The sequence below is a fragment of the Ostrea edulis genome, chromosome 4, assembly GCF_947568905.1.
Source record: "Ostrea edulis chromosome 4, xbOstEdul1.1, whole genome shotgun sequence".
Taxonomy (NCBI): domain Eukaryota; kingdom Metazoa; phylum Mollusca; class Bivalvia; order Ostreida; family Ostreidae; genus Ostrea; species Ostrea edulis.
In genome coordinates this window covers 52,299,067-52,324,760 of record NC_079167.1, presented here as the reverse complement: position 1 = coordinate 52,324,760, position 25,694 = coordinate 52,299,067, and the positions used below count along the sequence as shown (strand labels likewise).

Below are 25,694 nucleotides of genomic sequence, written 5' to 3'. Positions count from 1 at the left end.
AGACTGTCTTTCTTAAACACGATGAACTAAATCAATTTTATAAGTCTACCTGTTCATAAAAAGCCTAGTATTGTAAATGTTCAAAAACAACTATTAGGCCACAGTTTTTTAATTTATTGGTTTACGGATTTTAAAAATAAAATTTAGGGTTGGTCGGGAGGAAAAAAAATTAAAATAAAATAAACATTTTTAATATCTATCGTTTCATTTTCAATAAATCATTAACATTATTTCGTGAGTACAAATAAACAAAACATGTATTTTAAAAATATTAGATAAAAAATTCTTTAGAGTGACTAGTACATAATATGAATTTTGGAAAAAAAAATGCAATTTCAAATTCAGTGTATAACTATATACATGTATCTATGTTACACTTTGGTAGAACATAAGCCGAGAATGTGTAAGGTCATATCTCTTTGATGTATCCAGTATTTATATAATGTTGTTCAATAATTTTGCTGTATTACAGGCTGTCCAGCAGCCCTAAAATTCCTAATTTTTTTCAGTTTTGCTAAAATTCCTAAAAAAATGTAAAATTCAAGGGGAAATCCTAAAAAAGCCCTTATTTTTCATGTCAATTCCTACTTTTTTATCAGTCTTGAAAAATCAAAATGCATTCATACAAAATGTGTGTTATTAACGTAGATTGCAGTTCTTATTCAGATAATGCTGATGCAGTGAAAGGCAGTTGACCTGTGGATCCATGTGTCAAGCTTGTTTATTGGTTATAGCCAATAATACACGTATCAACACTTCGCCGCGAGTTACGTCCCTTTGCGGGGTCAGCCAAAGGTCAATCGGTGAAAAACCAAGTTTTCCTTCTTTACCTTACCAAATGTAAGATGTTATTACTTTGAATTTTAGCCAATTACCAAGTTTTCATACAAGTTAATGGGTTGCCCCAATCTGGGGCATATTGTAGTTAACTGCAATTGATGGAAAAATAACAGATGTCAAAGCTACAGATAGGAAAATTACAAAGGCCAACGTAGGGAAATACGATTTTTATCCGGGAGATGGCGGACAAGGGACGTAACTTTCGCGAAGTGTTGATATGTGTATAGCTGAGACCATGGAACACTGGAATACGCCCTTCCTGTACTTACATCTTATTTGTGTGTCATGTGAGTTTCTTTATTGTCAAATTTGACAAGGTAAGTCCTTTTAAATAATTAAAACTTCCGCAATTTGGTTAAAAATTCCTAATTTTAGCCCTAATTTAGCCCTAATTTTTAAAAATTTTACCCCTAAAATTTGCCCTTATTTTTTGTCCAAGGGTGCTGGACAGCCTGGTATTATGCTCAATAAAGATTTTACATTAACAAATTGTAAACATAAAGAAAAAAAATTAATATAAGCACTAAATTACATTTGTATGTAGTAATTCCACTTTTAGTTTCAAAATGTTTATACCCCCATGAAATAATTTTTAACCCCATTTTCTCCACATAGACATGCCCATGGAATTATCTACCATCTTTTTGAAAGAAAAGTTTCTTGTTTTTCATTTTTATTTGATACCCCAATTCTTTCCACCACTACACAAGGTATACTAATTTACGAGAAATATGCATACCTTTCTGAGTTTTATCTGGTCATATTTTTTACAGGCGTTCATCATAATATCAAAAGCATCTAACAATTTCTCACGCTGTTAGAACTATTCCCTGTTAGGATTTTTGACGGCAGAGATGCATGTACATGTATTCAAAATACATTTATTATGACAGTCACTAGTTAGAATAATCTAAATGTGTCTCGGTACAGGTCCTCACCACACTCAAACCGGGTCCGTAGGACATTATCACTTTAACGATAGAACATCCAATCTAGTAAAGTCGCTAACAACTGTACCTTCCTCTCATCTTTAAACACCCAAATAGCACTGCATTTTGTGTTATGTTAGCAGCAAGAATACCGCCAATTGTATGAGGAATATTCATTTCTATCAATTCCTTTTTTTCGTGATGAAATGTCATCTCAGCATTTGTTTCGTCGCCAAGAATGATATAGGTATCGTTACTGTGATCGTGCGTGGCCATATCTGTTTACATGGTTTTTAAAAATACGGAATAAAGATATTTCACAAAACGAATAGTGATTACCAAATACAAATCAATACATTTGCGTTTCACGATTTTCTATTCGTAAAATTGAAAATGCATTTTATTTTTATTTTCGATTTGACATGTTGGGTAGAATCGGCAGAATTAAAAAAAAAAACCGTTTCAATGGACCACGAGCACGTTTCGTTTTCCATTTTGGACAAGGGAGATAATCCTAATTTCCGGTCGCTATAATTTTAGAGTCAAACCGGAAACGATAACCGGATCGCGGAACCTCATCGACCGAGATAAAATGAAGACAGAAAACGGCGTTTGTTTCACATTCTACTTTCAACCCTTCCCTTCTCTTGTTGCATTCCTCTCAGTTTCGAAAAAAAAAAATAAAGATTTTATCAAAACAACCACCCACAGATGCAGTTTTCTGGCAGTAGGGTTTCTACCAATGACAAGCACCCATAGATTTTTTTTAAATTGTCGTCCCCGGGTATCTCATATGTTTTAATGGAACAGCCCTTAGGGAATAAAATGTTTATTTGTATTATTGGGATGTAGAAGCATGGGGGTAATTTTGTTGAATTTGGAAAAATTACTCCTATGCCTCCAGTGTTTCCCATCATAGGTGGATTGTATTATGATATGGCACAGTGTCTACATGCTTTATGGTTTTAATTGGGTTATTTTCATGTCTCAGGACACAGTGGACATTTTAGTGGGCTGGCACATTGATTCTACCCAGAAGGAGAGCCTGATCGAGTTCACATCCAGTGCTTTAATTGAGTTCCACAGATACTGGGTCAATGACATTTCCTTCTCCACCACTCTACTGGGACAGTTCCTGGAAGACATGGAAGCTTACGCAGAGGTACTGTGTCACCAGGTTATTACGGGTTTCTAAGGGTTGGGATCAATTCCTACGCATATATACACTTCGCACTTTTATTCAGTTTGTGAGTAAAATGTCCGGATTTTACACCTCGATAAATTCTTCAAAAAGAATGTTTGATTCTTATAATTCCAATTCATTCACTTTATTAACAATTGCTAAAATTTTAATAGTTTCCCCGCATTATGTTATTTGTTTTCAGGCGCGTATGAATACATCGCATTTTCGGATTTATTGATGTGTAAACTCTTGTTCAGCTTTATTTTTGTCCAATCAAAACAATTGTAATATGTAACATTGGAATTATACAGATTTACATCTCTGCATACTATTCATGTTGAGGAAATTTATTTGTAATATGACACAGGGGATGCTTACTCCTCCTAGGCACCTGATCCCACCTCTGGTGTGTCCAGGGGTCCGTGTTTGCCCAACTATCTATTTTGTATTATGCTTGTAGGAGTTATGAGATTGATCACTGTTCGTTATCTTCACCTTACGTAGAAGATTCATAGCAGAGACATGCTTAATTTGTTGTTTGTATTCAAGGAAACTCTGAAAGGGATTACTTAGGCTATTCTATGTCTAGTGCATATATATTTTTAATTGAAATAGCATTTGAATTATAAATTTACATTTGTAAACACCTTTTGTTCTTGAAGACAGTATCCTAAGTTTTTTGAAAAGTGAGGTATGATCTGTTGGGGAGTGATGTGTGAATTTCATGTTCTGGTTTTAAGGACCTGGCCTATGGTTGTGGGGACCAGACATATCCTGACGAAGAGATCCCCAATCCCGAGGATTGCATCATCAAAATCGGAGCCCTCATCAAAGTGTTCACAACAGTGGTTAAAAGTATGGGAGAGGAGTTTACCCCCAGCAAGCATATCAGCAGGGAGTATATATCACAGGTCAGTTCAGCAACAGTGAGATATTTAACTTTTGACAATATGCTAGATATTTTAGTTAATATGAAGTTTCTTTCAAATAAAAAAAGAATGTTTCTCAAGTACAGTATACATGTGTGTTTGAATTCAGATTCTGGACAGAATTACAAAGAGTGTGGACACAGCAACAAGACATTACTTTTCAGAATACATGGTCATTGAAGGTAAGGAGGCTATCTGTATTTGTCTAAGTTTTATAGGTATGGGCATAATAACTTTAAGTGAATGCTGTAATGTATGCAAATTGCAAGAATGAGGATATGACTACTAATATTCCCAACATTCCACCTTATGCAGAAAGAAAATGAATGGTTTGTGGCAACAAATATTGTGAGAAAGGGTTCCTTGTGAGTCTCTTACAAGATAAAAAGTAGATGTATAGCAATAGCTCTCAGACCTCTGTAGACGTATAGCAATAGCTTTCAGACCTCTGTGCCTTTAAAACCAAGAGCTAAGATTTGTGAACAAAGTTATTTTATAAGTAAGGTAACCTTTTACTTTTGATGGCGTATGATTGTCATTTATTCTATCATTGATGCTTTCTTCCAGCCAACTCATGCATCCAGATTTTGATTGGACAGCTCCGGTCAGAGGTGGTCCACAGTGAAGAGCATCTGCTGCCATTCGTGTTGTATCAGATCTTCACAGAGAAGCTGGTCTCCTACCGCTTCATCTCGTCCATGCTCACTGTCTGCCAGAAGGTGAGGTTCAGATTCTATAGATTACTAATGAAAAATTTGTAGCAAAATGTATACTGCTTTTGCACCACCTACCTCAACTTCTGAATACAAATTGAATTTTGACTGACAGGTGATAGAGACATTTGGAACACAGTTGCCTGTGAACTTTGTGAGTCAGCTGTTTGCTCCTGGATCCATGCTGCAGAGATATCGGTTCTATCACAGTGAAAAGGTACAATTAATTCCTTGTAACAGTTTATAACTGGTAATTGTAATAATTCCCTTAATCAAATACCAAGCATTTTCATCCTGTTGAACATTGATAATGGTTAGCTATGGTCTAGTTGAAAATTTAGGTCTAGTTGAACACTGTGGTTTATTTGTTTTTGCAAATGAACTTCTTTGGTGTACCAACCAATGCATCTAATGTTAGATTGACTTGTCTATCCTTTGTTTTCTTTGTCGTCCTGTCCAGTCATCTAGTATCAAATCAACTTGCCAATCCATTTGCTTGACTGCTCGCCTGTTCCATATTTCTGTTTAAATTTCACAAGAAATTCAACATCTTTAATGACATCAAATTTGCCATGCATGAATATGTGTATTATTAGTTGGGATTCAGCATTTTTGCTGGTGGATTTAATGGGAGTTGGATATTCTTTTTCAGAGATTAGCTGAGTATGAGTAGCAAGTGGTTTTGAATAATGTCTAAATGTATGGGCATCCAAACATCAGCATATTTTCCTTCTTCGATATTCCTAACTTCACCCTTTTTTCTGAATCGTTAAAGGTCCATACTTTCGACTTGGTTGCCCAAGGGAATGAAAAGTTGGAAACAAATTTGCATTGTCTTCCCTAATCTCAGAGAGATTCGTCAAGGCCAAATATCCAGCCTCGATGAATCTCGCTGAGATTACGTCTTCCCCAACCATTATTGCACAAATTAGAGTTACATCCCTTGATGATAGTAAAAGTTAACTAAATTATTTCCGGAATAGTCAGTGACAATTGATGTAAAAAATGTATTATCAATTGTCACTATGTGCGACCTTCATCAAAGATTTTTAAATAGTAGACTGTTATAACAACACTAATGAACACTAATTTTTCTTATACAGATTATACAACAAATTTTGGCTCTTTATCATGATGTCATGGCTCTGAAAAGTGTGCCACTGTTGGAGGAATCCTTTAAGTATGTACTGCTTTTTGTACTTGACTCTATACATATTATGCTATCATTTTTATTTTCGTAACATTTTATGTTATTGTATTGGATACAAAAACTTATTTTGCAGGTATGTTGTTGGAGATCTTCAGCAAGCTTTTAAAACCTTGCTCCAAGCAGCAGGAGAGAAATCAGAGAGATGTGTGATTTCTGTCAATCCGTACTGTGATGTAGTGTATAGTGTCACAGAGGCAGAGTCTGTCTGTATCTTTAACCTTTGTGCCCTGGCTGAAATTGGAAACACCAAGAGTAATTTGATAGCTGTAAGTAGACTGGGCTTTTCTACATGAATACTAATTACCCTTTTAATAGGAAATTTGAATATATTCAACTCATCTCAATATATCGCCAGCTTTTGTCTATTTGACCCAATTTAGTTCATCAATGGGGAAAAAATGTGGTTGGCATAGAAGCAGAGAACATTGACACAGGTTTTTGGTGGTCGGAAAGTTTTTGACTGAAAATGAAATACTGTCAATGTTCTCTGCTTCTATCGCTCGTAAAACTACCATTTTAGTATAGATTTGTTCTTGAGAAAATCCTTCAAATGTTGAATATATAAGTTATGTGACAATGCGTTATTAATAAAGGTGTTACTTACTCGTTTGAATTTTCCCTTGTGTTGACTTTCATTGCCATTTTTACGGGTAATTATATCATGCCATAGTCATGTGATTCGCCATTGTGGAGATGCCTTACCTCTATACTGAATTGGATGTTACTAAGGGAAACAAAGTACAAAATTAACGGATGTAAAATGATCATACTTTTGTACTACAGATGTGGGCTCTGTCTCCCAGCATCTTTGACCTGGTCAGTAAACACTTCAGCCCCCTGGATGAGGTTGTGTCGGAGGTATACCCAGCTATTCAGTACGCCCTCCTCAGCACGCTCTTCTCCCACTGCTCCAGGTAATACACCATCCTGTAGGTTCTGTAATGTCATTCACTCAAAATGGATTTTCAGAGTATCATAGATTACTGAAGATTCATCATGTTCTCATTGAGCACTAATTTTAATTATTGTCATAATTGTGTCAGACTTCAAAATTTAAAAATGATCAATGATGTACAATTTTTGCTTGTAAAAAGACTTTGGAGAAACTCTCCATGAATTTACTTATCATCAGAAAGGTGATTTTTGACAAATCCACCAAATTTTCTGCCAATGATTCTTATGAAAATTGATGAAACCTCAGCATTTCTTTACACTTGTATATATGAAGCATTTGTAATAAGAAAACATTTATAAAATCATTTACAAATACAGGTTAAGTGTTGGATGTGTATTTTTGACAGGTGAAAAAACAACTGTGTTTATCAAATGTTAATTCAAAGTCACTGAAGTGTCTGTAATACATGTAGATATGAGGAATGACTCTTCACAGAAGATGGTTTTTTTTTCAGGCATGGTAACTTCGTGTCCAGTAGCAGTCTGATCATGCAGACCTCTAGGCTGGATGGCTCCCCGATGGCCAATGTGAATCCCACCACTGCCAGCAACTTCACACAGATCCTGAGACTACTGGCTGGTCTCCTGGCCCAGAGTCGAACTTCTTATGACAGCAGGTAAATAAAAAGGGGGGAGAGGGGGATCTAGCAGGGTCCCAGTAAACATGTGTTGGTGACATATTTTTATAGTACAGTAGTAGCTTTTTTGTTTAACATGCTGTGAGATAGTACATATTATCATTTGATTATTTTTTTTAAAAAAATATTCACACTGGTATGAATACAATGTAGTGAGGGCTGTTCCATTAAAACATATAAGGTACCCGGGGAAGGCACTTTAAAATTTGGGTAACCACCCATAGAAGCATAAAAATGTAATGAGGGACCACTCACAGAAGCAATTTTAGATAGTGCGGCACCACCCATAGAAGTGAAATAAATGTGAAATACATTTTTCTTTAAATTCAATATGTATGAATGACTATTTATAACCCCTGAATATAGGTCTATTTTCAGATGTTCCCAAGCATGATAGTAAAGAGAAGAGTATCTTGGGTCTCATCACCATTCAAATAACTGGCCATCAATGAAGCTTGATCATAGAACCATCAATTTATTTTATCAAGACTGTCTTTCTTAAACACGATGAACTAAATCAATTTTAGAAGTCTACCTGTTCATAAAAAGCCTAGTATTGTAAATGTTCAAAAACAACTATTAGGCCACAGTTTTTTAATTTATTGGTTTACGGATTTTAAAAATAAAATTTAGGGTTGGTTGGGAGAAAAAAAATTAAAATAAAATAAACATTTTTAATATCTATCGTTTCATTTTCAATAAATCATTAACATTATTTCGTGAGTACAAATAAACAAAACATGTATTTTAAAAATATTAGATAAAAAATTCTTTAGAGTGACTAGTACATTAATATGAATTTTGGGAAAAAAATGCAATTTCAAATTCAGTGTATAACTATATACATGTATCTATGTTACACTTTGGTAGAACATAAGCCGAGAATGTGTAAGGTCATATCTCTTTGATGTATCCAGTATTTATATAATGTTGTTCAATAATTTTGCTGTATTATGCTCAATAAAGATTTTACATTAACAAATTGTAAACATAAAGAAAAAAAATTAATATAAGCACTAAATTACAATTGTATGTAGTAATTCCACTTTTAGTTTCAGAATGTTTATACCCCCATGAAATAATTTTTAACCCCATTTTCCCCACATAGACATGCCCATGGAATTATCTACCATCTTTTTGAAAGAAAAGTTTCTTGTTTTTCATTTTTATTTGATACTCAAATTCTTTCCACCACTACACAAGGTATACTAATTTACGAGAAATATGCATACCTTTCTGAATTTTATCTGGTCATATTTTTTTTTACAGGCGTTCATCATAATATCAAAAGCATCTAACAATTTCTCACACTGTTAGAACTATTCCCTGTTAGGATTTTTGACTGCAGAGATGCATAAGATAAGATAAGAAAACTTTATTTCAATTCGGCATGTATAAAACACAAATAACATAAGCTCTATAGAGCTTTTTACCGAATATAAATATATATGCACGTACATGTATTCAATAGGTTGGAAACATTTCCCCTATAGCGAGATATTCTCGCTAAAACGCGATTATCCCTCTCTAGCGAGAATAAATATATCGCGTACAACAGAGAAAAACACCCGTGGAGTACATATTTTCGTGATTCACATGGAAAGAAGAAAAAGTGCTAAAATGTGTGATACTTCTGCAAATATATGAATCAAAACAAAAACACTCACGATGTGTATTGGATTTCAAACTGCTTCCCTCTTACGCAGCAACTTTGATATGCAATTTCATTACTATGTTGTCAATTTCATAGAAACAATTCGCATCATGTTGAGTGCGTGTCGCACTTATTCTGCGTTGCACGGGATTTGCCATTATTTTCAATAAAGATGCCAAAACTCCTGTTTATGGTAATGTTTATTTCTCGCTAAAGAGGGATAATCGCGTTTTAGCGAGAATATCTTGCTATAGGGGAAGTGTTCCCAACCTGTTCAAATACATTTATTATGACAGCCACTAGTTAGAATAATCTAAATGTGTCTCGGTACAGGTCCTCACCACACTCAAACCGGGTCCGTAGGACATTATCACTTTAACGATAGAACATCCAATCTAGTAAAGTCGCTAACAACTGTACCTTCCTCTCATCTTTAAACACCCAAATAGCACTGCATTTTGTGTTATGTTAGCAGCAAGAATACCGCCAATTGTATGAGAAATATTTATTTCTATCAATTCCTTTTTTTCGTGATGAAATGTCATCTCAGCATTTGTTTCGTCGCCAAGAATGATATAGGTATCGTTACTGTCATCGTGCGTGGCCATATCTGTTTACATGGTTTTTAAAAATACGGAATAAAGATATTTCACAAAACGAATAGTGATTACCAAATACAAATCAATACGTTTGTGTTTCACGGTTTTCTATTCGTAAAATCGAATATGCATTTTATTTTTATTTTCGATTTGACATGTTGGGTAGAATTGGCAGAATTAAAAAAAAACAAAAAAACCGTTTCAATGGACCACGAGCACGTTTCGTTTTCCATTTTGGACAAGGGAGATAATCCTAATTTCCGGTCGCTATAATTTTAGAGTCAAACCGGAAACGATAACCGGATCGCGGAACCTCATCGACCGAGAAAAAAGGAAGACAGAAAACGGCGTTTGTTTCACATTCTACTTTCAACCCTTCCCTTCTCTTGTTGCATTCCTCTCAGTTTCGGTAAAAAAAAAATAAAGATTGTATCAAAACAACCACCCACAGATGCAGTTTTCTGGCAGTAGGTACCCACCATAGATGCAATTTTCTACCAATGACAAGCACCCATAGATTTTTTTTAAATTGCCGTCCCCGGGTACCTCATATGTTTTAATGGAACAGCCCTGAGCAAATAATGTGTATAGATAATATATTATTAAAAATATTGTAATGAAAATTTTTCTGCTCAGGACATGATGTTATACTGCAAGATTTTCGGAAAAAATAATCCTTGAATGCTTATACATTTACATTGTTTCCGTTTGAGTTCAATCTTCCAAAGAAAAAAAAATTCTATATTTATCACTTGACTTGATGTAGCACACAGAATGTAATTGGATGGTATGGAATTGTGGTATTGATAGGCAATCATAGTCCTCTTGAAGTTTAAGTTTTAGCAATAAGCATTTATATATCTTTTACAGATGCTTAGGAATAAAGTGGATTGCAGATATTATTGGCAGTCTTCAGACCAACCCACAGATTTTCTGCTCAGATGAGTTCACAAATGTCATTAGATATATCACACAGTTAGGTCAGTGACATCTTTGTACCATGTATTTTTGTTTTCTTGGAGTGCATCTTCTGAAGAAGAAATATTTTGAAAAATAATTCTTTTACTTAAGGTCATCATAATGACTTCCACATCTCCATGTGTGTGTGTAAATGTTTGCAAGATGTCTATAAAATCAACAGCAATCTACCAATCCACTTGATACAGAGGTAACTTAATCTTTTTTATTATTTATTTTCTTTGTATGGTGTCACAATTATTGTCTTGGTCAATTTCCTCATATTTACAAATCTTCAAAGTTCTGAAAAGTGTATTCTGTGGGTTATGTTTCAGTACACATTGTGGGTTATGTTACTGTATACTTTGTGGGTTATGTTACTGTACACATTGTGGGTTATGTTACTGTATATTATGTGGGTTATGTTACTGTATACTTTGTGGGTTATGTTTCAGTACACATTGTGGGTTATGTTACTGTATACTTTGTGGGATATGTTACTGTATACTTTGTGGGTTATGTTACTGTATACTTTGTGGGTTATGTTTCAGTACACATTGTGGGTTATGTTACTGTATACTTTGTGGGTTATGTTACTGTATACTTTGTGGGTTATGTTACTGTATACTTTGTGGGTTATGTTTCAGTACACATTGTGGGTTATGTTACTGTATACTTTGTGGGTTATGTTACTGTATACATTGTGGGTTATGTTACTGTATACTTTGTGGGTTATGTTTCAGTACACATTGTGGGTTATGTTTCTGTATACTTTGTGGGATATGTTACAGTATACTTTGTGGGTTATGTTACTGTATACTTTGTGGGTTATGTTTCAGTACACATTGTGGGTTATGTTACTGTATACTTTGTGGGTTATGTTACTGTATACTTTGTGGGTTATGTTACTGTATACTTTGTGGGTTATGTTACAGTATACTTTGTGGGTTACTAGTATGTTACTGTATACTTTGTGGGTTATGTTACAGTATACTTTGTGGGTTATGTTACTGTATACTTTGTGGGTTATGTTACTGTATACTTTGTGGGTTATGTTACTGTACACTTTGTGGGTTATGTTACTGTATACTTTGTGGGTTATGTTACTGTATACTTTGTGGGTTATGTTACTGTATACTTTGTGGGTTATGTTACTGTATACTTTGTGGGTTATGTTTCAGTACACTTTGTGGGTTATGTTACAGTATACTTTGTGGGTTATGTTACTGTATACTTTGTGGGTTATGTTTCAGTACACATTGTGGGTTATGTTACTGTATACTTTGTGGGTTATGTTACCGTATACTTTGTGGGTTATGTTACTGTACACTTTGTGGGTTATGTTACTGTATACTTTGTGGGTTATGTTTCAGTACACATTGTGGGTTATGTTACTGTATACTTTGTGGGTTATGTTACTGTACACATTGTGGGTTATGTTACTGTATACTTTGTGGGTTATGTTACTGTATACTTTGTGGGTAATGTTACTGTATTCTTTGTGGGTTATGTTTCAGTGCTCTGAAGCTGAGTGTGTACAAGTTATCAGATGTGCGACCAGAGGTCAGAGATGGTTATCTGAATCTTCTGAAAGCCTTGCCAGTCAATGTAACCACAAGGTAATATTAGAGAGAATTATTGAAAAACAAGATTGGTATCATGTAGCTCTCAGTGAAAAGATGAGAATGAAATCTGACAGCTTGTAGGTACCAATTATATGTACAGAGTTGATGTATATGTTTAAATAAAAATAACCTAATGCATTACTCTCTGTCAACGATTATAACAATGTGTAGCATTGTCCTGCAGCAAGAAAGAATGATGTACACTCATTCTCTGGGGATAATAGCTCTTTTATCAAACCCTAAGCAAGAACTGTCTCCTGAAGACTTGCCTCGGAAAAGAGTTTCTGTTGAAGGTTTGATAAAAAGGCTATCCCTTACACAGCCTGTGAACAAGTGTTTTATCATCCAGATGTCTTTCAAAGATAACTTAATTAAGCTATGATATCAACAATAAGACTTCCATATTTAATGATCCAAAGAAATTGATGAAGGCATATATGCAATTTTAAATTCTCATTTATTCAACATTTTAAGAAAGCAACTGTTCTAAATCCATTTGCCCTTTGTGACAACTTCATGATGTTTACGAATTCCAGAAGACTCTATTATTGAGTGTGTATGACATTTTTGGAACTTGTGATAGAATGTGATTATCCTATATCCCTTTTTGGTGCTAAAATCTGCATGCAGGGGAATTAGTCCTTCCGAGGAGTGGATATCAAATCTTCAACCCCAGGAAATAGTTCTACTATCACCAGGGAGAGCAGATAGTATTTTTCTGATGCAGAATGGTTATTTTATCTTAACTTTATATAGGCATCATTTTAATAGAAGTATAACAAATTTACAAACTTGTCATCACTTCACTTCAGCAAGAGATGATGCTAATGTTAAGTGTTGTTGTTACAGGTTGTACAGCCTGTTACATCTGGGTGAAGACAATGATCAGTCCATCAGTTTACATGAAGGAGCTGAGGGGGTCACTGCTGCATGGCTCGCCCGGCGGGCACACGTCAACCGTATCCCTAATGGAGAATTCCATGCTGTCAACTTTAGACAAATCATGGCTTTCATATTGCATGATACTCAACCCATGTATGTAATCTCTCCCAGTTTTGATATCTTTTTATGTAAAGGAGAGTTTAGATCTAAATGTCTGAAGTTAATGTGTTGTGACCATTGTTTTAAGTATGAGTGTTGTGGGTGTTTTTTCCAGCCAATCAGGAAGCTGGAACTGGCTGGAAGCCATGTTTTACAGTTGTCAGGATGCGTCACGTGACAACAAAATGATGGAGTCATTCAGGATGGCAAACTTTGTAAGTTATTAGTTACAAGAGTGTTTAAACTGCAATCTACACATCCTTATGATTAAGGGACCTTCAAAGAGAGAAGTAGAGAACATAACTGTCAGATTTAAGCCTTTGCTTAAAGTTTTTATTACAGGAAATATAAGTAGTGGTAGATGTTACTATTCTTTTTCTTTTGCTGTTTTTCCATGACAGGTCGACAACAATGAAGCCATGCTGTGGTTCTGGGCCACGTGGGAGTCAGCCCAATATTGTGTGCTGAATAGACTGAGAACACCCCTAGGCAAACCACAGGATACATTTACCTCCATTGAGGGTGTTCTGAAGATGTTTGCCAAAGAGCTAGATAAAGCTACCGAGGAGGGAAACAATCTCAGTAAATCAGAACAAAAGAAAGGTAACCAAAAACTAGGAGGACACAAAATGAAGCACATACTGCACCCATTAAAGAAGAAAAAAAATTGTGTTTAAAGAAGTAATTTACATGTAAAGTGCTCTTGAATTCACCATCGGGATTTTGCTACTATTTTTAGGATCCAAGTCTGATGACCTCTCCAGCCACCTCCGTGTACACCTGCTCTTACAATTCATGGAACACCTGGAGAAACTCCTGTATAATGCCTATGAAGGATGTGCTATGGCTATGCCTATGTCACCAAAGGTACCACATGCATAATGTAAAGAACAAAGGGCGATACGTGCTGAAAAATTATGTTTCATAAAATTTATTCATATTCTGCATGTACACAGTATACAATTTTCTGGTTTCAATAATATACAACATATGCTGTAAAAATTAATGTTGAAAGCATTGGGAAAAAATCATGGCCAAATATGGTTGATATCAGTGCTTCCCAAGGTCTTATGGTACTTACTGGACCAAAAATGTCCAGTAATGGTCGAGTTATTACTGGACCAAATTACATTTTACCAGACCAAAATTTTATCTGCAAATTAATCCCCTATTGTGGCCCCACCTTACCCTTGGAGGCCATGGTTTTGACAAACTTGAATTTACACTATATCAGGAAGCTTAATATTTCATGTAAATTTGAACTTTCTGGCCCAGTGGTTCTTTAGAAGATTTTTAAAAATGTCCCCTATATATTCCCATGTTAACCTTTGATCCCCTATTGTCACCCTACCCTACCCCTGGGGGCCATGATTTTAACAAAATGTCAGGAAGCTTTCATGTAAATTTGAATTTCTGTCCCAGAATGGCATCGGCGGCGTACTTTATTAGCCCAAGCATTTCACTTCAGATTCGTCAGTGGAGTAAACTTTTCCAACCCGTGTTTAACACCAGTGTTATGAAATACACGTTTTTTTAAACTCGAGCAATTCGCGTAACTCAAATCAAACGTGTCCATGTTGTTCAAGTACTTCTTGATCAGTTTAAATGCTTTATTTACTTGTTATTATACCCCCCGCAACAGTTTGTGGGGGGGGGGGGGGGTATACTGGAATTGGGTTATTCGTCTGTCTGTCCGTCCGACCGTCCGTCTGTAGACGCAATGGTTTCCGGGCTCTAAAGCATTATCCTTTCCACCTACCGTCACCATATCATATATATGGACTACCCATGGGATGAAGATGTTCCCTATCGATTTTGGGGTCAAAGGTCAAGCGCACTGGACATCGAAGTAGCAATATGGTTTCCGGGCTCTAAAGCGTTATCCTTTCCACCTACAGTCACCATATCATACATATGGACTACCCATGGGATGAAGATGTTCCCTATCGATTTTGGGGTCCAAAGGTCACGCACACTGGACATCGAAGTAGCAATATGGTTTCCATTTAAATTCTTTAACGGCTTTTTTCATCGCATGGAGATGCTTTGTTCCTAGATACCTTTTGGATCATAATACTGAAGTTTTACCTATTACCAACACCCTTTGGGAGGCGGGGGGGGGGGGGGGGGGGGTATTCTTAGTGAGCATTGCTCACAGTACCTCTTGTTTATTACCTAATTCAGACGCTTCAAAGACGTCTGTAATTTCACGGGATATTGCTCAATTGTATTATCACCCTCTCAGGGGGGAATTGAAGATGATTGCGAGTTTGATAAATATTTGAGTTAAACGTAAACAGGTTTTCTGTTTGCATTGACTAAAAAACAGAGTAAATTTTGGGACATGCTGCTAAAAATTGAAAATTTATCTGATCATGTATTTCATTGGGGAAAAAAAATCATCGGACACTTGGTCCGGCCAACAACTGATATTGATCGGACCAAAACAAAAATTACCAGACATTTACGAATGTCCGACGGAACTTCGGAATCACTGTGATATTGTCCCCTATGCTTATGGCTTATCATGAATGGTGATGTCTCTGTTATTAGGAGTTCTGAACTAAAAAAAATACCTTGATATGTAAAAGTATACTTTGATACAGGCATGTGGAACTAGAAATTGTAGCCTCTTTTGTCTCTTTACAGACTGTGAGGACTTTCTTTAGAACAAACAAGGGTACTTGCTTAGAGTGGTTATCTCGGATCCGGTCCTCTATCATTAAGATAGCACTACACAGTGGCATGCCAGCCATGGCAGTTCGACAGTGTCATCAACTACTGCAGGAAATGAAAGAAAACAACACCTTACAGGTTAGACTAAAGAGGACTGTCATTTATTTGTTTTCCACAGAGAGGGTGCAATAGGGAGCTCTGGTTTGCAGTTTCAACTACTGGAAGTCAAACTTATTCAGTCCATTTGAAGAAGTTTGAAGTTGCTGTAAGCACGTATGTATATAGGGACGGAGGTGAACACAGGAGTGGCACAGTTGGCCTGAGTATTGCTGGCTACCTCACGATACGATACACATCATGATACAAACATACGATATGATGTGTATTGCAATACAATTTTCATGACTTTAATGATTTTGCAGTGGTAGTACATTTAATATTATTTCCCAGATAAAAATCACAAGACTAAGGACACAACACTGGGAAAAGTCCAAATTGAAACAACACATACCACGCTATCACCTGACAGTAGATAATTACACATACAAAATGTCTATTAATCTGATCTATTTGAATATGCTTATGCTTACAAGCAAATTGAAATTTGAAGAAAGGTAAATCATTAACAAAGACAATTTTAAGGACAAAAATACACATTATTATATTAAAGTGAAATCTTTTATTGACTGAATATGTTCTAAGTATTCAACTGTTCTTCGAATAATGTAATCGACGAATCTAATAATAGAATATTTCATTTTGACATCCCCAGAAATTGCAGTCAACCATATTGCAAGGAGTTCAGTTTTAATCTGTGACTTTTACACAGGTATTGGTGTTTTGTAGGGATTTGAGTTTGAGCAGACAGTGTTGTTCCTTGTGAAGGCTTTGTGTGAGCTGAAACAGGGAGACGCCATAATGGGAGTGTACAGTTGGTGTAAGGAACAAACAGGCAAAAAATTCCTCTGGATTAAAGCTCTGGTGGAAAAAGCGTCAGGAAAGTAAGTCTCATGGAGAATCACTCATACATGTATCTGATATTTGAGAATGATTTTATTTGAAGTAATCTTGTAGATACAACCAGTTGAGGACTATCTTTATAAGAGCAATGTATTATGAAAATATTTGGGTAATGGGAATGTTAACAAAACTGGCTAGAGAAATAAGGTATAAATGTTGCTCATTTTAGTGTAGTACTATGTGTTTTAATTCATTTGATGATTTTCATTTTGAAGATATGAGAGTGCTGCAAAAGAATTGAAGGGTGTGCTCAAGGTGATGGTTTCTTCTGATTCGGAGAAAATTGATTCCCCCCGAGAAGATCTGAGCAAGATGGAGATGATCATACCAAAGAAAATCACGGGAATCTTGAGCAAACAGTCTCCCTCCCCCCAGCCAGACAGCCAGCTTCAAGTGGTGAAGGTCCATTTCGTTGTGACAGAGGTAAAGTTCAGCTTTACATTATCTCGGTGAAAGTTCGACCACAAAAAATCCTCAAACAACAAATCATTCATTTCTAATGTGCTCTGAAAGTTGCAAACAATAAAAGATTCGTAAGATTTTGAAAGAAGAAAATATTATCTCTACATTGTAGGTTTTTGATTGTTATGAGAAGTTGTGCGAGTCCTTTGTATTGTAGGTTTTTGATTGTTATGAGAAGTGTGAGTCCTTTATATTGTAGGTTTTTGATTGTTATGAGAAGTTATGTGACTGGGACTCAGTACTGGAATGGCAGGAGGCTGTCCTACAGTACAGACAAAATTACAGTCATCTACAGGCTGCTTTCAACTCAGATGTAGACCTCAACTACATAGGGTAATATTAGATCAGAACAGTGGAATCCGGGGGAGAGCCAAGGAGTAGTCTGGATTGAGCTTAATCCAAATACAATGATGTTACAAATACATAAAATGTTTTCATTTCTATACTGTTTACATTAGGACTTTGTCAACAATAGGGTCGGATTCACTCTTTCACATGATTAAAATGGAAACTAATTTCATACGAGTCATCCCATGATAGTTAATTTTGTTATTTATTATTTTGGTCAGAGCGTTATCATCCTTTGAGTTTGGAGATTTTGCTGACATTCGAGAGAAACTAGAGCTTGTTCCTGGTGCCTCTCTGTCAGATATTAACATCAGCACACAGACGTACAGTCAGTGGAGTCCGAAGGAGAAGCTGGATCTCATCAACAAACAGTTTATTAGGCTTACCACGCTCTGTCAGGACCCAAAGTCCACCATTAACAAGTAAGAACATGTATCAAGTCCATTATCAATAAAATATGTAGGGATGAATAACAGTTTATTAGGCTTACCACGCTCTGTCAGGACCCAAAGTCCACCATTAACAAGTAAGAACATGTATCAAGTCCATTATCAATAAAATATGTAGGGATGAATAACAGTTTTATCATTAAACATATTGTAAGCATGTGCTCTGTACAAAATTCTGGAAAATATCTTACATTTTTGCCAATTTTGAATGAAAATTTTATGAAATGTCTACAATGATGTACTTTATGATGTCATATGTGCAAACAATGATAAGAATTACATCATGATCACGGATCTGTAATGCACTTTCTTAATATCTTATCAGCCAAAATGTGCAAACAGTCAATTATAAGGGGCCAAATTTCACTCCATTTAATTTCACCCAGATGCGCATTGAAAAACAATTTACTTTTGATTTAAATTCACCCCAAACTATGGATTACTGTATCAGTTAAAGATTGACCAGTTTTGAATTGACTCATTTAAGATTAGGTGACCTTTTGGATACATGTATACATACACTACTAGTAATTGGGAAATTTAAGCTTAGTATTGATTTTGTATTGTTGATCAGTTGTCATCAGTACTGAAATAGTTTGTTGCTTTGTTGCCAGGAGTGACATTTCGAAGTGTCTAAGTCATGTTGAAAGCCTGGAGGAAAGTTTGCTGAGGGTGGCCTCCCTTGAGTGGCCTCTTCTGTCTGTTCAGAGAGCTTTAACACACTTATGTACCACCACAGTCCTTAGAAAACGGTTTGATGACAAAAAGTCAAAGGTTAGTTCAATGGATATTTTGTACAGAGTTTATCGTATGAAAATCTCTGAGTAGCAGAACCAGAACTCCAAAAATGTTGCAATTTTAAAAATCCTCTTCACTCAGAAACATTTATCAGACAAACTGTATGTCTACTTATGATGAGCAAATATGCTTCTGATAGAATTGTAAAATTCATGGTCCCTGGGTCAGGGTTTCTGATGCTGGGGCAAGCTTTATGGCTTTGTAGTGGAAAGTTGCTTATGACCAGATGATGTGTAATGATTGATCACAAAATCTAAAGCTCATGTTCTGTTTTTTTGAAAGATGCACTTATTGCCTTATCCATATGCAACACTTCCTATATACACGTAAATTTTCTGTATATGATTCTCGGGTGACTGTTAAAGCCCATGAGCTTTTTGCTGTTATGCATGTAGTTATGTTTTCTGAAACACTTTTTGAAAAGTTATTTAATTGTCAGATCCTGTGTATTTCTTTGCTTACATTGGAAATTTCACTTTTAACAGAATACCGTATTAAGGAATAAATGGACCAAGTCGCGGTAATTTATTTTAAAGGAATGTGTTGTAAATAGTGAAAGATTGTTTTTATATAGGAAACCTTAGGACTAAATTTCAGATGATATAAGCTCTGAATTGAAAAATGGCATTTAGATATATGAGTCGGAGGTACATATATGTAAGTATTGTAGGGACGTTTACAGAGGCTCTGTATCACTGTTTAACACTGTTTGTAGATGATTTTGTTACCACTGAGTCAGGATGATCGGATGGATGCTGATGAACATGACATTACATCCTACCTTCACTTACAAAGACTACTAGACATACAGAGGCAAAATACCGCTACTGAAAAGAAGTCCAGTAAGTTTTGTAGACTAGTCAATGTAAGTTTTGTAGATCAGTGAATTAAATTTATTCAGTGGGAGATGTGTACCACATGCAGTTTGTTTTCTTTTGAATTTTGGATGACTTTTTTTTTTTGTAGGCCTGATTGACCAGATTCTGAAAATTCAGGTCTCCACAGCAAGTCTCGCCAGGAAACAGAATAATTACAAGCTTGCTGAGAGTGTCCTACTATCACAAATTGACACTCTCATAAAACCGAACATGGAGAACGGGAAAATTGTCCCTGATGGTCTTCTTTCAGCCCTGTCCATTTTACAGAGCAACAGCAAAGCAGTCAGTCAGCTGGAAGTTCTCAGAGTGGAACGTGAAGGAGCTAAGCTTCTCCACAGCATGTCACAGCATAAAGAGAGCATTGACATTCTCTCCAGCAGCATAGTGGGTTATATCTGTGCTGACTTGAAGCAAGAGAAGAAAGACAAGGAGCTGCTGGAGAGCTGTAGTCAGCTGTGTGGAAAGTCACTGCTGATGCTGGTGAAGTGGCTACAGCTGGATTATAAGAACCTGTCCAGTGTTGTTAGTCTGATGAACCAGCCCGGGGAAGACAGTTTATTGCCTGGGAACTTACAGCTACTGATGGAGACTGAGGCCAGGGCAGCTCAGCAAGGCATGGGGCTAGTCATGGAGGACAACAGTAAGTGGAGGCTCTACACTCTCTCTCTCTCTCTCTCTCTCTCTCTCTCTCTCTCTCTCGATGATAGAAGAAAAAGAAATACTATTTAACAGGTTAGGGTGTATTTTGATAAGATATAACTCAGTAGTTCGCTATCTGTTTTTAGACATTAGTATCGGGGAGAGTGCGATTGTGAGTGACACTGACAGTCTGATTGGACGACTTCTTCACCTGAGTACCATTGAGTGCCCAACCTTGAGTAAAGCATGGTTTACTCTAGCTGGCTGGTGCTACAAGTGGGGGCGCAAGTCTGTGGATAGTGCCAGGTAATGATGCAAAATAGTTCAGAAACTTTTTGCATACTTGTTTAATTGAAGTGAATTGCTTTAGGAAGTCCATTTTATTTACAGCCACGGATCTGTGGACCTGCTGAGTGAAGAAATAGAGGAAGTCAAAGCAGTTTTGCCCAAAGTATGAATAGATTTGCTAAGATTTGTGCTTCAAAGTATGAATAGATTTGCTAAGATTTGTGCTTCCTATACTAGTCCTACTTGCAGTTGTTCTTTGTCTATGATATCACTGTTTAGAGCAGTAAGATGGTTGTTGTGATTGTAGGGGACAAGCGCTGAGGAGACAGGGAAGGTTTTGAGTGTCCTGCGACAGATACATACCTTGGATAATAGTGAAGAGGACATTTGTGAACAGGAACAGGTTGGTTCACTCAAGCTTTCTGCAATGTTCATGCTAAACACAATGTTGCAAATTTAGCTTATTTTATTAGTATCCAGTTTGTGTATTTCATCATTGTAATACTACAGTTCAGCAGGTATGGAACGGTCACCTGGATTTCCTCAAAGTGACCTTTTATACACAGTGTTTTCCATTCATTTCATTTGAACAGGCCCATTTAGAATTGTAACAGGCCGGGGGGGGGGGGGGGGGGGGGGGGGTATGGAAATTTTGGAAAATTAGACGCAAAATCCTGCATTCTGAGGCATTTCAGGGGGCAAAATGACTCTTGTTCATATGCCACTTTTTAACCTACATTTTTAAATATATACCAAAGGGTTGAACATTTTTACCTCAGACAAGTTAGTCACAGTGGTGTTAAATACACACCTTTGCAATGTTTTGACTGGAAGAAATCATGTAATGTATTCGTTCGACGCTTCATTATTTTTCACTGCCATGTGCTTCTCACGCGCAAGGTGAGAGTTTAAAATATCGTCCAATCAAAATCGCCGTTTCAAAAAGCTCTCGATAAAAACATAAACAAGGAAGAAATATGAAAGATATTTATAGCCAACCAATTGCTACCGCATACATTCTTTGCAAAGATCGATCGTGTAAATCAACATCACTGAAATTGACAACATATTATTTTTTGATTTTTTATATTTGAACCGGCCAGAAAATCGTTTGAAACGGTCAATTTGGCCGGCGGCCGGTTCTTAGGGAAAACACTGATACATGATTACATTTACTGAATTAGCAAACATCATTACCAGAAACACTAAACATATCTTGCATTTGCTTTTTCAAGAATTTAAAAACAAGTGTCTTCTCAGTGACAACAGGAGAATTATAGTCCTCCTGCTGGAGGTGTTACTGCTATGTATTGTATTATAGTCCTCCTGTTGGAGGTGTTACTGCTATGTATTGTATTATAGTCCTCCTGTTGGATGTGTTACTGCTATGTATTGTATTATAGTCCTCCTGTTGGAGGTGTTACTGCTATGTATTGTATTATAGTCCTCCTGTTGGATGTGTTACTGCTATGTATTGTATTATAGTCCTGTTGGATGTGTTACTGCTATGTATTGTATTATAGTCCTCCTGCTGGAGGTGTTACTGCTATGCCCCCTTTATTGTAGGGCCAGTATGAAGGGGCAGAGACCACCAGACGCCAGCTGTTGTCCTGTTGTCTGCCCCTGCAGATAGCCAGTGAGGACTGTCTGGAGAGTCTGTTGTCCATCTGGAGAGGAATTGTACACAGAGTGTACCACTACTACCAGCTGTCTGCCAAGGCTTACTTTACTTACCTACAACTCAATGGCAAGGTCAGTGGATTAAAAGTCAAGGTCTCTTTTGCATGAAGTAAGAGATTAAAGTTTTTGATGAAAAATTGGAAATAGAATTTCTTATTTTGTTGTTTTTGGACATGTTTGGAGAATTAATGGCTGTAAGCTTCCTACATTACAGGCAAAATCTGAAGAGAGTAATGAGGACGGTAATGTTATAGCCACACTGCGACTGCTTAGGCTGCTGGTCAAACATGCATGGGAGTTACGTAATGTGCTGGAGTCGGGGTTAGCTAGCACACTAACTACTCCTTGGAAAGGTATATCCTATTTGGTTTATTTTACAGAGAGGACTATGTATGGTATGGGTCTAATCTGGTCACCTAAATTGGAATCATTGAGATGCGTCACAAAATTATATGTGAATGCTAACACCTAATAGTTATCCATGGTGTTGGTGCCAAGTATATTTCGAAAGTTAGTAATTTTGCTTCTCATGTTATACTTTATTAGAGTGAAATCTTTCTTCAATTTGATGTTAAACCAAAATCTTCTTAAAACTAACATTTATTTAAACTCTTTTGATATTTGAAAAAAGTGGCAAAAGAACACTGTCAGAGCCATTTTCGACCAAAGAATGATTTAATCGGATTTTAATCTTTTCATCAATCACCACTGCATTTGTGAATATTTTTGGACATATGTGTATTTTGCAGCATGAATGTTGCTCTTGTTAAATATCAGAGAATTAAGTCTCATCTGTCTCATACCTTGTTGCATGTTCCTGACAGATAATGTTCCTACATGTATATGATATTTATCCTGCAGTTTAGGATAAAGTCTGTAGTAAACCAATAGTAGATACCTGTATAACTTGTTCTTATTCCAAGAGAATTTCAAGGACTGTCGTCATGAAGTAACCTTGACATAAAAACAAGAACCAGATTTTTTTTGTGTCATTAAATGTATATACTCTTTGTCAAAAAATGTAAATTCACTGAAGTTTTGAATTAAGAACATCAATCTCAGTGCATCCATTGAATATAAGAAGAATCTATCTTTGTTTTCAGATACTTTTAACATGCACTTAGAAATAGATCTGATTTATATATTGAGGTGATTTTAACATCGAAGTACAATTTGTAGGAATAATTCCACAGTTGTTTTCACGTCTGAGTCACCCTGAGGTGTATGTCAGACAGAGTATTTCTGACCTACTTTGTCGTGTGGCTCATGATGCTCCTCACTTGATTGTGTACCCAGCTGTCGTGGGGTCCTCTACCAAAATGGACGACGCTGACACCAACATTAAAAGAGAAGGTAATAGACTGACTTTATGCCACCCGAGTCACTCGGATGACCTGTTGCTATTGGTAGAGGCATCCATTATCGTAGGTTGTCTGTTGTGCATTAACAATTAAGTACACCCTTCCAATTCTTTTCAAATTTGGTATGAAACATCTTTGGGGCTAGGGAAATATAAATTGTAAATTTCTGGACTCCTGCACCTTGGGACCTGAGGGGCGGAGCAAAAACTAAAGGTGCAGAACAGCATTTTTTCCCCCTAGATTCTGTAGCCCTGGGGGCTAGTGATCGATAGTTTTAGCTGATACTCAGGTGACTGATAAGGCCATTGAGCCTCTTGTTTTAACATCCTTCAGTTCTAATTCTAGAAGTGACCTCCTTTGTTTAATAGGTTTACTGACCCATTATCTGACAAAACAGCTTGATGATGATGACGATGATGACAAGTCTGAAGATGAAGACAGTGAAGAGGAAGATGTCACCAACACAATGTTGCAGAACTGTCTGGCCTCCATTGTAGAGGCCCTGTCTTACAACAATCCTCTGTAGGTTATGCAAATCAAGTTTTAATGGATGTGAAAGGCTGACTTAATTATTTACATTGTTATCATTGATTTTTCTGATAGAAAACCCTCCCCCGAAATTATATTCTCAATTTCTGTAGAAGGGTCATATTGTAATATTGAAGTGTCATTATCAAAACCCATTAGATAGAAATGGGATTTGATCTCTATGTCACAAATTTGTGTTTGAATTTCTTTTATACTGTAGATGTATTTTTTCCCCCCATGTGGTACAAAATTTATTTGATCTCTACAGTCTAGACAAGTTTGCACAAGAGGTCTCAAGTTCAACTTCAGATCCTTATGATGAATTGAAGGGGCTTTGCACAAACAATAGTGTTAATTAAAGATCTAAATTATAAAATTTGCATGTGTTATTATATACACATACATGCCCTATATCCATATGAATAAGAATAGCCAGAAATCAAGACAAGTTTCTGAGACTGTAAATTCCAAGATTATTTTTTTAAAAATCAATTCTCTTGACCAAAATCGGGACAATTATTAGATTTTGATTAAGACCTTGTTTTTATTTTGAAATGACAATCATTCATGATGTGTTATCATTAGATAGCCCCCAAGCATGTGTGAACTATAGTGAACTAGAAGTACTTTAATCCTAATAACTTTAGTGCAAAATAAAAACAGTTAGTATTTTCTGAGGTGATAACATAAGTTAAAAGCTGTACATGCAGGTAGAAACACATTCATGTACAATTCAAGCAAAATCACGATGATTGGTCGATCAGCCAATTTGTTGTGGTATTGCTAAATTGAGATACATTGTATGCTGAAACAAAACTTTTTCATTACCACATGCAAAACTGCAGAATTGTTACCCTGGTGAACAAAGGAGAAAATGTAAATGCATGGGATTTTATATCCGTATACAAAAGTACATCTACGGTAAATGAATCAAATACTGTGTTTTCATTTTATTCAGTGGTTTATCTTTACATATTGATTTAGGATGATTCAGGAGGTTAAGCAGCTTGTTCATGAGCTGAGAAGGATCACACTTCTTTGGGATGAGCTCTGGTTGGGCACGCTCAATCAGCAGCATATTGATGTTACCAGGAAGTTGCAGCAACTAGAGGCTGAGGTCAAAAAGGTCATGAACAACTCCAGCCTTACCAAGGATGAGAAGCTGGCTATTATTAAAGAGAAACACAGAACCATTATGAAGCCTGTAATTATATGAAATTTTTTTAATTTTAAAACAATTTCACGCTTGTTGAAGTGCTTTATTATTAACTTTTCAATTGTGCACAATACAAGTA

General features: G+C 36.2%; 1 protein-coding gene across 1 annotated transcript in view; it reads left to right on the top strand.

The window, feature by feature from the left end:
* Positions 1-25,694, top strand: part of LOC125668401 (serine/threonine-protein kinase SMG1-like) — a 61,843-nt gene that overhangs the window by 5,787 nt on the left and 30,362 nt on the right. The window contains exons 7-38 of the mRNA XM_048902531.2: positions 2,761-2,931; positions 3,693-3,863; positions 3,991-4,063; positions 4,449-4,600; positions 4,710-4,811; positions 5,698-5,774; positions 5,878-6,070; positions 6,588-6,718; positions 7,214-7,375; positions 10,520-10,629; positions 10,721-10,817; positions 12,124-12,225; positions 13,081-13,266; positions 13,388-13,487; positions 13,674-13,875; positions 14,012-14,139; positions 15,922-16,086; positions 16,795-16,949; positions 17,184-17,391; positions 17,630-17,763; positions 18,000-18,200; positions 18,842-19,001; positions 19,741-19,867; positions 19,992-20,543; positions 20,689-20,848; positions 20,933-20,993; positions 21,138-21,233; positions 22,397-22,582; positions 22,725-22,863; positions 23,690-23,863; positions 24,240-24,393; positions 25,384-25,603. Coding sequence (XP_048758488.2) covers positions 2,761-2,931; positions 3,693-3,863; positions 3,991-4,063; positions 4,449-4,600; positions 4,710-4,811; positions 5,698-5,774; positions 5,878-6,070; positions 6,588-6,718; positions 7,214-7,375; positions 10,520-10,629; positions 10,721-10,817; positions 12,124-12,225; positions 13,081-13,266; positions 13,388-13,487; positions 13,674-13,875; positions 14,012-14,139; positions 15,922-16,086; positions 16,795-16,949; positions 17,184-17,391; positions 17,630-17,763; positions 18,000-18,200; positions 18,842-19,001; positions 19,741-19,867; positions 19,992-20,543; positions 20,689-20,848; positions 20,933-20,993; positions 21,138-21,233; positions 22,397-22,582; positions 22,725-22,863; positions 23,690-23,863; positions 24,240-24,393; positions 25,384-25,603 — 5,049 coding nt within the window. The remainder of the gene's footprint in view (positions 1-2,760; positions 2,932-3,692; positions 3,864-3,990; positions 4,064-4,448; positions 4,601-4,709; positions 4,812-5,697; positions 5,775-5,877; positions 6,071-6,587; positions 6,719-7,213; positions 7,376-10,519; positions 10,630-10,720; positions 10,818-12,123; positions 12,226-13,080; positions 13,267-13,387; positions 13,488-13,673; positions 13,876-14,011; positions 14,140-15,921; positions 16,087-16,794; positions 16,950-17,183; positions 17,392-17,629; positions 17,764-17,999; positions 18,201-18,841; positions 19,002-19,740; positions 19,868-19,991; positions 20,544-20,688; positions 20,849-20,932; positions 20,994-21,137; positions 21,234-22,396; positions 22,583-22,724; positions 22,864-23,689; positions 23,864-24,239; positions 24,394-25,383; positions 25,604-25,694) is intronic.